General features: G+C 39.9%; 1 protein-coding gene across 3 annotated transcripts in view; it reads left to right on the top strand.

Moving 5' to 3' along the window:
• The window catches only part of syt7b (synaptotagmin VIIb), a 116,206-nt gene that overhangs the window by 69,773 nt on the left and 33,378 nt on the right, over positions 1-13,055 (top strand). For 2 of the 3 annotated variants that reach the window (XM_005466968.4, XM_019358212.2), the window contains 2 exons: positions 5,649-5,996; positions 10,902-11,024. In XM_005466968.4, the coding sequence (XP_005467025.1) occupies positions 5,649-5,996; positions 10,902-11,024 (471 nt within the window). The remainder of the gene's footprint in view (positions 1-5,648; positions 5,997-10,901; positions 11,025-13,055) is intronic. The other variant, XM_019358207.2, reaches the window with a different exon arrangement.

A 13,055-nucleotide genomic window follows, 5' to 3' on the forward strand; every position in this document is an offset into this window, starting at 1 on the left:
AACTGAGGCAAGTGAGGCCTGCAGTACTTTGGTGTTCTGGGTTTTTTGTGATGAGTCCTGGATGAGTCGTTGATGCACTCTTGGAGTAATTTTGGTAAGCCAGCCACTCCTGGGAAAGTTCACCACTGTTGCAAGCCTTGCACCTCCATTTGTGGATAATGGCTCTCACTGTGGTTCACTGGATTCCTAAAGCCTAAGAAATGGCTTTGTAACCCTTTCCAGACTGATAGATGTCAATGACTTTGACATCTTGAGTTTTTCAGATCGTGTCAGACAGGTTCTGTTTAAGTGATATCTTGGGGGCGGTTACTTTTTCACACAGGGCTAGATAGGTTTGGATCCCTTTTTTTACCTTAGTAAACGAAATCACTATTTTAAAACTGCAAATTTGATGACGTGAAACATGTAAGTATGAGAAAACATTAAAAAGAGAAATGTATGTTATCCAACAATGTAAATCATCACAAATAGTGCTTTCAAAACTGCAATTAGGTGAATTTTTACAATTATAATTTGTCAAACAAACTGGTTGCTGAAAGCTGAATTTTTTTCAACACCTGTAGCACATAAAAGATATAATGACAGTAACATGTGTGAATCAAACGGTCTCCTGGAAACAGTTTGATCATTGAATTAAGAGCAGTACTCTGTCATATACAATAGATTAATAAGTGCAGCTCTACAATAGCGTTCAGCACAGTAGATGAAAGCCATCTCTCCACTCAGTCACAATTCCTTCATTATTAGCTAACTCTTCATAATACTGCCTGCCCCTGTTATGATAGAATAGATTAATTAGAAACTAGGAAGCAAAACTGTGATTTCAGAATTGATATTTGCCTCTTGATTGGACTGGAGATAATAGAAACTGCCTCCGTGCATAAAATGATGAATGAAAATTTGGGAACTGGAGAGCTCAGTGCACAGCAAGAAAACACAGGCAAATAAACAATTTGCAAGCAAACCAAGAAGACATCTTCACCAATTAGACAACACATGCCCCAAATGTAGGACAATGGTTCTGTTTCCTCACCTCGCAGCATTTATTGAAATTGTGCTTTCTTGTGTCTGTCCATTATGTTTGAGTGACCTTTATTTAAATAGTATACCGATATAGCATCAGGCTTGTGGCAATAAAATATTAGGGTAACATGAATTTAAGTTATCCCACCACATTATTCTTTACTTCTATCTCCCCTCTGTCTTGTTTTCCTGCTCTTTTTAAATCCACCTGTATTTCCATTTCTCCTCTGGAATTGGTTTCTATTTTTGGGCATTTACGTCTCACTGCCATACGATCTTTCACTCTTCACTGTTGATATTTTCTCGCTCTCCTTGTTTTTCACTCTCCTCAATTTCCCTTAATTACAAAATCATTCAAGGTTTATAGTCATCTTAATTGACTTTCAAGCAAGAAGAAATGTGAAAATAACCCTCTAAGTCAGTAATCGGATACAGCAGATAAAAAGGGACCGTGCTCAGGGTGTATGAATGACTGTGGCTGGTGCCACCGTGCCGATAGAGAAGGCAGTAATGATGTACAGTACCTGAAAGCACAATTTTAGGGGAAACCACTTGAAAAGGGCTTAGAATATTTCAAATGATCAAATTAGATGTCAAATTCAAGACAGTGAAAAGACTTGAAGCAGGTAATAGGGCATGTGCTGGCTCTCAGACATCTGGCTTAATGTCACCATTAATCTAACAAGATGTACTGATTTTTCGTGATGTCAGCTATGATAACATGACTATTGAACCCCACAAAAATGGGTATTACACACTCACCAGACACTTCATTAGGTACTCCTGTTTAACTGCTCATTAAAGCAAACATCTAATCAATTGGTCAAATGGCAGCAAAGCAGAGTATGCTAAAGTTCAGACTGAGCATTTAGAAGAAAGGTGATTTAGGCGACTTTGAACACACATAACCTTTTTAGACTTTTACAGAGAAGCGTCGGAAAAAGAGCAAATATCGAGTGAACATCAGTTCCCTAGATGAAAAGGTTTCGTTGATGCCAGAGGTCAGAAGGGGATGGCCAGACTGCTTTGAGCTGATAGAAAGCCAACAATAACTCAAATAACCGCTAGTTATAATCAAAGTATGCAGGAGAGCATCTCTGAACTCACAACACAACAAGCCTTGAAGCAGGTGGGCTACAGCAGTAAAGGACCAAGAACAAGTTAAGAACAAGAAGCTGAAACTATAATTCTCATGGGATGACCAAATATGAACAACAGAAGATTGGAAAAATGTGGCCTGGCCTGATGAGTCAGAATTTCTGCTATGACTTTTAGACAGTGTGGTCAGAATTTGACATAAACAATATGAAAAATCCCATCTTGTATCAGTTGCTCAGGCTGATTCTTGTCTAATGTGTTTGGGGAATACACATTTTCTGCCCTTCAGTACCATCAGTAGCCTCAGTTAGCCTAGCCTACCAAGTAATGGTACTCAAATGGCCTCTACTGTCACTAGATCTCAATCCAGTAGAGCCTGTTTGAGTTGTAGTGAAATGGGAGATTCACATAAGTGAATGTTGACATGCTATCATGCCAACATGGACCAAAATCTCAGAGGAATGTTTCCACCACCTTATTGAATCTGTGCCACCAAGAATTTATGCAGCTCTGAGGGCAAAAGAGGCTTCAACTCATTACTAGAAAAGTGTAACTAATGAAGTGTCTGGTGAATATAGGGGTGTTAAAGGTGTTAAGTCACCTTCTTATTTTGGCTGTACTGAAGTTGGCAGCAAATTTTAGTTCATTTGCTCAAAGGTAATCAATTTCCTCTTTTAACATCCCAGTTTACACCTGTCCACCTGTCCTGCCACATGACAATTCCTTTATCAGAGGAACAATGCATCAGAGTAATACACACCCAGACAATCAAATTCATCAAACCTAAGAATCCTTATAAAATACAGTACGTGCAGTAAAAAAATGCTTTACGTGCAGTAAACTCGATCCATAAGGTTTTAAATTAATTGAAGCTAAAATTATCAGAGCACATATAAAGGGATGATCTACTGTAACAGTGTACTGTTATTAAAATATATATTCTACATAGTCTTGGTGTACAAAGACTGTGTAGATCAGTACAAAGACTCATAAAAGTTTCAATGTTTAGGTTCAAATGATTAATTTAGAAGTTCTGCGATTATATTTTAGTTATTTCATGTTGATGCTTGGATGTGTGGTTGTGCGAAGCATTTGTGTTAAGGTTAAGTTGTTCATAGTTCTTACATGAATATCTAGCTTGAAACTCTTTCTCATAAGTTGAACTTCTTCTTTTTCACAGCTCTAAATATTTTTGTTCTTCTAATGTTGTTCACATCTTCAAAACAGTTTTTCCCTAATGACGTTACTGTCATGTCGATTTATGTCATAGCTTTCGACTTTTTACTGAAAAATCGGACTTCCTGATTGCTGTCGCTCACCTGTTGCGCTGATTATTCAAGCTGTGATAATCCAAGCCGTGAAAGTGCTCCTGCTAACAGTCGCCCATAGCTGTTTGTGTAGGAAAATAAATAAAAAAGTCAAACTTCTGGAACCCCAAATGCCCTCCTCCCACTTCAAAACCGCATAATTCTTCTGCTCAACAGAAATCCGCCAAATGACTTTTATACATTAATTCACATTTATTCAGTTCGAATATTAGGCACAAGTAAACAAACACACTCATCAAAGTCTCTCCCCAGGAAAGACCTAATGGTGTGCTCCATGTGCGTGTGTGTATGAGAGGAAACGTGCATGCACCAGAGCATGTATATGAGCCCTGTCTTGTATTTACTTGATCCAGCACTGCACTGCTCCTCAGGGTGCTTGTCTCCTGGCTCTCCAACAGAGTCAGAGCCGAGGTAATACCAAAGAGCGCTGCTGTACACAACTCAAGTCCAGGCAGTAAATCCTCCCTCACTGCATTAGCTTCAGACAGAGCTGTTTAGCACAAGCTTACAGTCATCAGGCAGGGCAGTGATTGAGGGGAGGATAAGGGGTGAAGCACTATTACATGCTTGTAAGAGTAGCAGACCTGTAATTAGAGGGCAGACTTAAGGAACGGTGATTGGAGGTGGTGTGGCCATAGAGTGATGTGAGGGCTGAGGGTAAAGAAAAGATGAATAGGCAGAGGAGAACCACAAAGGTAAAAGGAAGAGCTGCGAGTGAAAACATAGCAGGAGCCGACAGGACCTTTGAGAAAGATTGGTGGAAGCAAAAGGCAATAAGGCAAGAAGGTAGAAGTAGGTCAAGGCTAATTAGGGAGATAGATAACGGAGAGAAAGAAATTCAGCACTGCAGATGGAGAGCCGAGTCTCAAGTGAAGAGATAGTGCTACTATACCTTAAGCTCCAATTTAATTCCACTTAACGCTGAGGTAGGAACCATGTTTGTTGGAATCATAAAAGGGGGGGAAAAAAACCCTAATAACCTTTCAGCATATTGTAATTACAGTGGTCTTAGGGGGGGAACTAGACTCTTGCACTTCTTGTGCTCTAATCAGATGTTGGAGGATTGAGCCTGTGATGGGAGACCGGACCAATCAGATCTTTTCAGACCTGATCAGAGGAGTAATGTAAAACAGAATAAGAGTCCAAGTCCACACAGGAATTAAGATGTTGGAGGTATTAGTGGTTAACTGGAGAACTTTCAGCTGGGAGAGCTGGGTTCATCTTCCTATGTGAAGCTTAAAGTCAGTGTTGATTGTGTGAGCAAATGCTCATATGCTTGATTGCTGAGAGGGAGTTGGCACAAGAAGGAAGAGCTGCAGGTTGAAGAATCACTCTTTCTAGATTTCTGCTGCAGTTTAAAGGCCTGATCCCACTGAATGCATCGCGGACAACAACAAAAAATCTCCAAAACTATGACTGCTGAACACATCAGAATGCAACTCATCAGTTTGTTTGTTCATAGACACACATAGACTGTCTTCATGTGTTTTCTTTTAATGGGCTTATTAGACAGCACTAGCTGCTGGTTAGAGGAACAGCTGGCATGATGGGCATTCAATGTAGAGTCACCGATGTCACTCGGTGTAAAATAAAAAGATAATTTTGATTGGCTTTCGTCATTTTATCAACCTGAAGAACAGCTGTAAAGAGGACTACAGCCTGATTTTGGCATTCTGATTTTGCGAATTATGCGTTTCCAGTGGGACCAGCGTCACTGGCTGCAGGTTTTTTAATCTGTCTGTGATTCTACAAAAAGCAGAGGTTTGTTCAGTCACCAGTTTGGATATGAATGATATGTTATATGCCAGACTAAACTTGAATGCTCAGCTAGACAACATAAGGCAAACATTCAGCACAGCTGTTTTCCAGATGTTTAACAAGTATCTCAAGCTTGTTGGCAACTCCTTCTTTACTGATCTTTGCTCGCTCTCAAGTCTCTCTCCGTTGGATATTCACTGCAGACTCCTAGAGTTCAGTCAGTGCTGTGCTTATGTATGTTTTTGGCCATTTTTATCCTCTCTTCCTTTTGATATCAACATAATAACATGTTACAAATTTGTTTTATACTTTCATCTTTCACCCTTTCATCTCAAAACGGCCTGCTCTTTCTTCTATATTCCCATTACGTATCTCTAACTCCATCTTCTTCCTTTTTTTTGTATCCATCTCTGTCCTCGGTGTTCCCATGTATCCGTTCAGCTTTGGGGACGCTTCCCTTTCATCAGCTTCCACCCTGGAGCACATCCCGTCCTCGGCTGTGGCGCGCCCTCGGCCCCTGGTCCGGCAGCAGAGCCTCCAACAGCCCCTCACTCACCAGCCTCCTCCGGGTCCCAACGACCCCCCAGTCACCTCGCAGAGTCTGGGCCAGTTGCACACAGGCCCAGGCGGGGGGGGCCACCGTGGGGGCCCGCGGGGGGTCCGGGGGAGTCCGGCTGGAGCCTCCCGGTACAGAGGAACAGGGGCAGGCCGATCAAGGTCAAATCCAGGCAGCTGGGACCACATGGTGGAGCAAATCCGAACCCGAGGTCTGGATGTTAAGTCGTTCCTGTAAGTACTTTACTTTCCTATAAGTAAAGTTGAGGATCATATGTGCAGCACTGCAAATACAAATTTATAAAATTTAGCGCACCATTTCATTGTAATCTCCTAAATCCTGCCTTCAGTTTTCAAATTATCGTTTGTGTGCTGGACTGTGATCTGTGGCATTGTCAGTCTTCAAATCCTGTAAGTAAAAGTATAAATAGTCGAATGTGAAATTACTTTGTAAAATAAAAGTTCTGCTTTCAAAAGTGTACTGAAATACAAATGTTTAATATTACTCATAACAAGAGAAGTATAGCAGGAATAATAAAATGGCCCCCGTGAGAGTCGCACTAATACATAATTATCACTATTATCATTAATGTTTAAATAGCTTTTTGCTGCTGCAGGTGGTTGACGGGGCTAATTTGAACTGTTTTAAACGCACCACATTTTTGGTTAAGTTGATAATAAATCATCTTTGTACGTAAAAGTAGCCGATCAAACTTCCTTCTGAATGTAGGCAATTAGAAGGAACAAACTCGAATTTTAAATACTCAAACAAGTAACTCAGACGTTGAATCCTACTGCTGGAACGTGGTGCTGTTAAATCTTGTTGAGTGCTGCTGAGAGGTGTTTTTGTTCGCCCCCCTTTTTTTCACTCATGCCTGACAAAATAAAGCTCTCAGTGTAAAGCACCAGAAACAGAAAGAGATTCTTCATGAGTGTGGGATTTCTTGAAGGGCTGCCGAATAAGCTGTGGTGTAATGAAGTGACAAAATGGCAAAACATGTGTGCGTTTTACACAGGATGGAACCAAAATCAATTGCAATCCTCTACGGTCTCTGCAGAACTTCAATTTATTAATTTTGATGAGGTTGTCCCCAAGAGACTCATTTAAATGATTATTTTCAGGGTGTAGTGATATTAATATGCATGTAGTAGAAAAGGTGTGTGTCAGGCATCATGGGTTTTACCATATTAGTTTTTCATCGCTGTTAATTGCCAATCATGTAAATGTCTCAAATAATAGGTAATATTATCTTCTCTTAAGGTATTTTATAATCACTTTCTAATGTTCTTCAGCTCCCATTTATATTTATTTGTGTTTATTTACTTGTGTGTAGTTTTAAATTTTACAAAAACAGCGCTGGCACATGCAAAAGTTCAGATTTAACATCTGTTTGTTATCATATATTTTATATATTTTTATAGTCATTCCAGCAGGTCATAAGAAAAACAAACTTGATTTAAACTTGTCGGGTCTGGAACTGTGCATCACCACTGTATGCATATATTAACTACACAGCAGCGCCATAAAAAATACAAACTTCTGTTTTTTTCCCCATTACGTGCATCTTTTATGTCTTATTTAGGTGGTATAAAACAGCCAGATACCACAGGATAGCATTAGATCTAACAATAAAATAAACAATCTGTAAATATTCAAATTTCAAAACTTGTTTTCTTCTAAAGTTTTTTCAAGACAGACTGATTAAAAAAAAATCCAATCATAAGCAGAAATCTTATAAAAAGCCCAACCTGGGTTACAAAAAAATAAAGCCAAAGTCACGAGTGATTTTTCAACACCAATTTTCCAATTCATTCTTCACTGAGTAGAGAAGCTTCTGGTGCGCGATGGTCAGTGATTGTTTTTTGATACCGAGCATGGAGAGCCTTCCTCCAGCGCTTGGCTTGAGTGATAGATTACAGATGATGTGCTCTGCAAAGCAGCCTCATGTAAAAGCTCTCCTTCCCGCCTGACCGCAAACATAGATGCTCACACACATCCATACACATAGCTCTTTGCTCTGTACCTTTTACGTGTCCGTCCATTAGCAGTGTCTCCGGGCTATTGACCTCCCTGCCTATGTGAATCATCATTCAAATAAGGCTGTGTACATGCACACGAAGGTGGTTGTCCCTGTCCTCGTGAATCTCGGTGGACCAAACACGCCAGCGGTTGACCCTGGAGGTGGTGGGAGAGGGAGACGTGGAGGTGGGCGGGGGCAGTGTGGGTATCATGCATTTGCGATCAGTGGTGTATAAACAAGCAAAAGCAGCAGTTTCACCCTCCAGCTGTGTCCATACCTGTCACGCAGCGTGGCGTCTGAGCTGCTCCCCTTTCATTTTCCGATCAATAGACCTGGTGTAGGTGGCAATCAGCGTGCTCCGGGTCGGAGCGCGTGTGTCTTTTTTTTGGTCATCTATACAAATCCATTCATTTTATCGATGAGCGTCATGTAGATGCTGTTTACACATCCCCAGTGGGCTGCAGCCTCTCAAGTACTAATGTGTTCCTCTTGTTGTCAATACTACTTCAACAAAGAGCACCTTGTTTGGTCGGGAGCACTCCAGAGAGTGGGGACAAAAAATATGAGATGTGCAGAGATGAGAGGAGGAAGATCAGAGAAAAGCTAAGAAGAAACTGAAAACATCAGGAAGGAGATTCATTTAAAAAAAATCTTTTGATCATATTTAAATCTATTTATGTTTCTAAGCTACATGCACGTCGACACGTGAAGTCAGCGCCGCCAACGTGACTGGCTCGCTGCTGCAGGAGTTAAACTTTTACAGTTCAATTTTTGAGAGAAAATAAACATTTGAGTCTCTGCAATTTCATTAGCACCCACCACTATCTGTTATTCACAACAAAGGCATTCAGATAAACGTAAGACAGCAGCTAATCCACCAAATAAAAAGTAAATAAATAAATAACTGTGAGGCTGAATCTTTTATAGCTAAGCCTAAAACTAAGCCAGCTGATGTTAAGGGCTGCAAGAAATCAGAAAAAAAAAACGTGTTTTGAAGTTGGATTTGGCTTTTAAGGGAAGAGGTAGTGGCGAAGAATACTATATGTCAAGGTTGTCCTTGGATCATGCATGCTATGTTAGAGGGTTGTGAAAAATGAAAAATAAATGTGGTGAATGGAGAAAAGAAGCTAGAAGAGTGTGCAATATGTACATACATGTGACTTACTGTCTGTGACTGTGAATCACAAGGTTAGTTGTGGGCAAATGCTCATTTGTTAAGGGCACTGTTTGCATGGCCTTGAATTCATGGCGCAGTGTTGTTTAGCAAAATGCATTTTGGATGATTTCAGGCTTGTTTAGAGAGACAATAACAGCTGCAAATGAACATTGTGTTTCTTTGTTGCAGGTATGCTTGCACCTCTGTTTTTGTGGATTTTCTTTTTTCTTTTTGCTTTGCATGTCATTTGCATGTCATTTCAGATGATTCTGTTTTTCTCTGAGACAATCCAAACCTTTCTTTTAGGGTTTTCTGTACAAATATGTGCATATTTATTACACAGAGGAAACATAACGTATTAAAAAATGTGATTGCCCCCACTTATATATCAAAAGTCATTCTTTGTTGAACATCACTTTTGTTATTCTCTAACAAACAAAAACAATAGTAAATGATAGCCACATATACAATGTCAGTGCAGTGTTGTGTCAGTGTTAATGAACTAAAGAAATTCAGCTTTGAAGCAATAAATTGGCAGAAAAAAATCAATCTGCTTTTCCCATACTCATCCTAATGCTACAGCATACAGTACATTAGGCAATCAGAGGAATTACACATTATCTAAAATGTTACAAAACTTTAATGTAATTCAAAGACCGGGTGACTTTTCTTTGCAAACTCACAGCCTCGCAGAGTTAAAGGTAAAGAAAAAACTTCCCTGATAACTTAAGGTTTAAATCATTTGTGTAACAAACAGCACTGATAATAAAACCAAAGAATGAATAAATACTAACCTGGGATCAATGAAAGGTTCCGAATTAATTGTGCTTCCTTGTTACCTTTAGCACACATAATCTACACTGCCAGGCCAATAATAAGTCACCACCTTCCGCTGAGAGCCTTATATTGGCTAAATTGCTGTGTAGCCTTAAGAAAAACACTTATCAATGAAGCTAATTAGAAAAAAATAATATGGGTCAGTGGGAAAAGGGTATCATCAGGGCAAGAGGAGCGGCAGATGGATGCACCCATGATGCTTAGTGACTATCATACAAGCCTGTTGGGGCGGTGTTATTGCCGGGGGTTGCTTCAGTTGGTCAGGCCCAGGATCAGCAATCTTAGGTGCCCAAAAATGAGATAAGCCCCAGACCAGGATGACCAGGTTCTCCCATTAATGGGTTTTTTTCTTCCGTGATGGAGCAGGCATATTCCAAGATGACAATGCCAGGATTCATCAGGTTTAAAGTGTAGAAGAGTGGTTCAGGGAACATGAGAGATCATTTTTACACATGGATCTGCCACCACAGAGCCCGAACCGTAACCCCACGCAGCGATCCATCTCTTGTGTAAATTAATGCAACTCTCAACAGAAATAAATATAGAGATATTGTGTAACCTTATAGAAATAATGTAATGGTAAATGCATGCTTCCGTCAAAGCTAAAGGTTGTCCAACAAAATATTATTTTTTTCTGGCTAGAAAATGTATATCAGTGTTAAAAAATATATGCACATCAAACTAGCTGCCAGTCTGCCATGTCACATTTGGAATAAGGGGTCAGATCATGTACAAAGGTACATGTCATGCATAAAAAAATGAAGTGTTTTCCAAATTCACTATAAGAAATTTACATTTTTGATAACCAAAACTGTCAGGAATACAAGCATTAATGTCCTATTAAAGAGCCTTTGTATCACTTCATAGCTCGCAGGTTTGGATGAGAGACATTTAAAAGTGCAGTGTGGATTGAACATATGTTAAAGATGAAATATAATAGTGTCCTCACAGCAATCTACCACCTCTCTCCCACTCTCTGTCTTTGTACATGAAATGTGTGCCGTGTGTATCTGTCGCTGCTTGTTTTTGTGTTTTTTGGATGTGTGTGCCCCTGTGCCTATTTGCCCACATGCCTCTATGGTCTTGTGATGTCCTGTCTGTCTGTCTGTGTGCGTGTGTGTCCAGTGAGGGGAAGATGGTTGTTCTGTCTCTAGCAATCGGGCTGGCTGAACAGGATGACTTTGCCAACCTCCCAGATCTACAAGAAGCGCCAGCGAGCAAAGAAAATGAAACCACACCAGAGAAAAGGTAATGAGAGAAAGAGAGAGGGGAATGTGAAGAATGTGAGTTGTTAAGCACAAAAACAAAACGAGCAGCTGAGGTAGCTGCTTGTCATACGGTGAAGAGGTGTGTAATGGATTGTAATTTTAAGCGGGGCAGGGCTATTTATCTCCACTGTGGTGATGAAGGAGTGCGCACTGTACAGTAGAGTCACCTGAAAGATCAACACTTCATGGCAATTTTAGTCTTGCTTGAAATGCAAATTATTCATAATAACACTACCACTAAGCAGCATATTACTAACCAACAGTTATGTATTTACTGTTCTCATAAAACATAACTGTATTTAAAGATGTAGACCTTCTTTCAATTCTAAGGTTTCACATTATCAAGACTTGGTAAGCATAATCTGGTCCTTAGCAACTCTTACAATGAGCTAAATATAACTTCAATACATTACATATTACACTGTTTGATTATTTGCTTATTTAACAAAAACTAAGCCAAAGTACAGATGCAGTGTGTGAAAGATTAACTACACCTTTATAGCTTTTATAGTAATTTAAAGGGTGATTAACAGCCAGGTGCTGGTAATCAAATGCAGTTTGATTAGATATCATCAGTAAGTGTGAGCATCACTATAGGAAGGATTATATGGGCAATTTGAAGTCTGTCATTCTACAGTGAGAAAGATTATTCTCAAGCAGAAAACATTCAAAACATTCGCCAATCTTCCCAGGAGTGGACGTCCCAGCAAATTCACCCCAAAGTCAGATTGTGCAGTATTCTGTGAAACAGTGAGAAGAGCTACATCTCAGACTCTACAGGCATCAGTTAGCATCCTAATTGTTAAAGTTCATGATGGTACAGTTAGAAAAAGACAGTACAATATGGCTTATTTGGAAAGGTTACCAGAAGAACGGCTGTTCTCTGATGGCATGGCAACGCAGCTAATGTCTGCAAACGTAAATCCAAGCTAACGCACAAGACTTCTGAAACAGATGATGCTCGCAGCCGTGTTTGGTGAAAGCCAAACACATCAGCACAAACACCCCATATCAGCTGTTAAGCACTGTGGTGTTTGTGCTGTGCTTTGTTTGGCTTTCACCAAACTGGGCGATGATTTGTGCTTGTTTTGAACCCACAGGACCTCTGGCACTTTCACTCTGAGTGAAATGTGAGGCCATCTGTCTGACAGCAAATCTGCAAAAGAATGACTGAAAAGAAAAGAAGTGTTTCAATGGCCCAGTTCAATTCCAGTCCTCCTTAAAATGTTGATCGGGGACTTTGAAACATCTGTGTACGAATAAATATCCACAAACTTCCAAAATGTAAAGAAAAGCGGGCAAAAATTCCTCCACAAAAATGTGAGAGGATGATAACGTCCTACAAAGGAGCGATTGCTTCAGGTTTTTGCTGCTGAAGGTGATTCTAAAAGCCGCTGAATCGTGGGGTGTGCTGGGGTGTTTTTCACACACTGTTTCTATAGTTTTGCTTAGTTTCTCTTAAAGTTTCTGTTAAATAACGACATGGTCTAATGTACAGTGAAGTCTTAGAACTTAAAGAAATAAAGAAAATTGATCAGGGGGTGTACCTTCTCTTTAATGTGACAGATCTAAGTACCTCTACAGTGAAGGTTTTACATATGTAACTTTATTGTTATTTCAAAGCCTATACTGCCAGCACTGTAATTCTGTTTAATAGTATATCCTTTTTCTTTTCTTCCAAATAAAATAAAAATGTTCAATCCAAAAAAAGCCACCCTTTTAAACTCCATAATGTACAATCTACTTCTGATGTAAGTATTTTGCATTGTGTAAAACTTCAAAGCATTTGGGTATTAAGATTGTTAATCATCATACAATAGTCCCAAATTCATTCTGCAGTCTGACAATAAGACCAACATGCTGCCTCAGTCATGGAGAGCTGCAGCAGGAAACTTGCAGCAGATGGTGTAAACCCCACAGAGCTCTGATCTCAAAATCACGGAGTCAGTCCGGGATTACCTGAAGACAGAGGACAGTGAGACAGACTGTGGCAAGTTCCCCCAAGATACTT

The sequence above is a fragment of the Oreochromis niloticus genome, linkage group LG1 (genome assembly GCF_001858045.2).
Source record: "Oreochromis niloticus isolate F11D_XX linkage group LG1, O_niloticus_UMD_NMBU, whole genome shotgun sequence".
NCBI classification, from domain to species: domain Eukaryota; kingdom Metazoa; phylum Chordata; class Actinopteri; order Cichliformes; family Cichlidae; genus Oreochromis; species Oreochromis niloticus.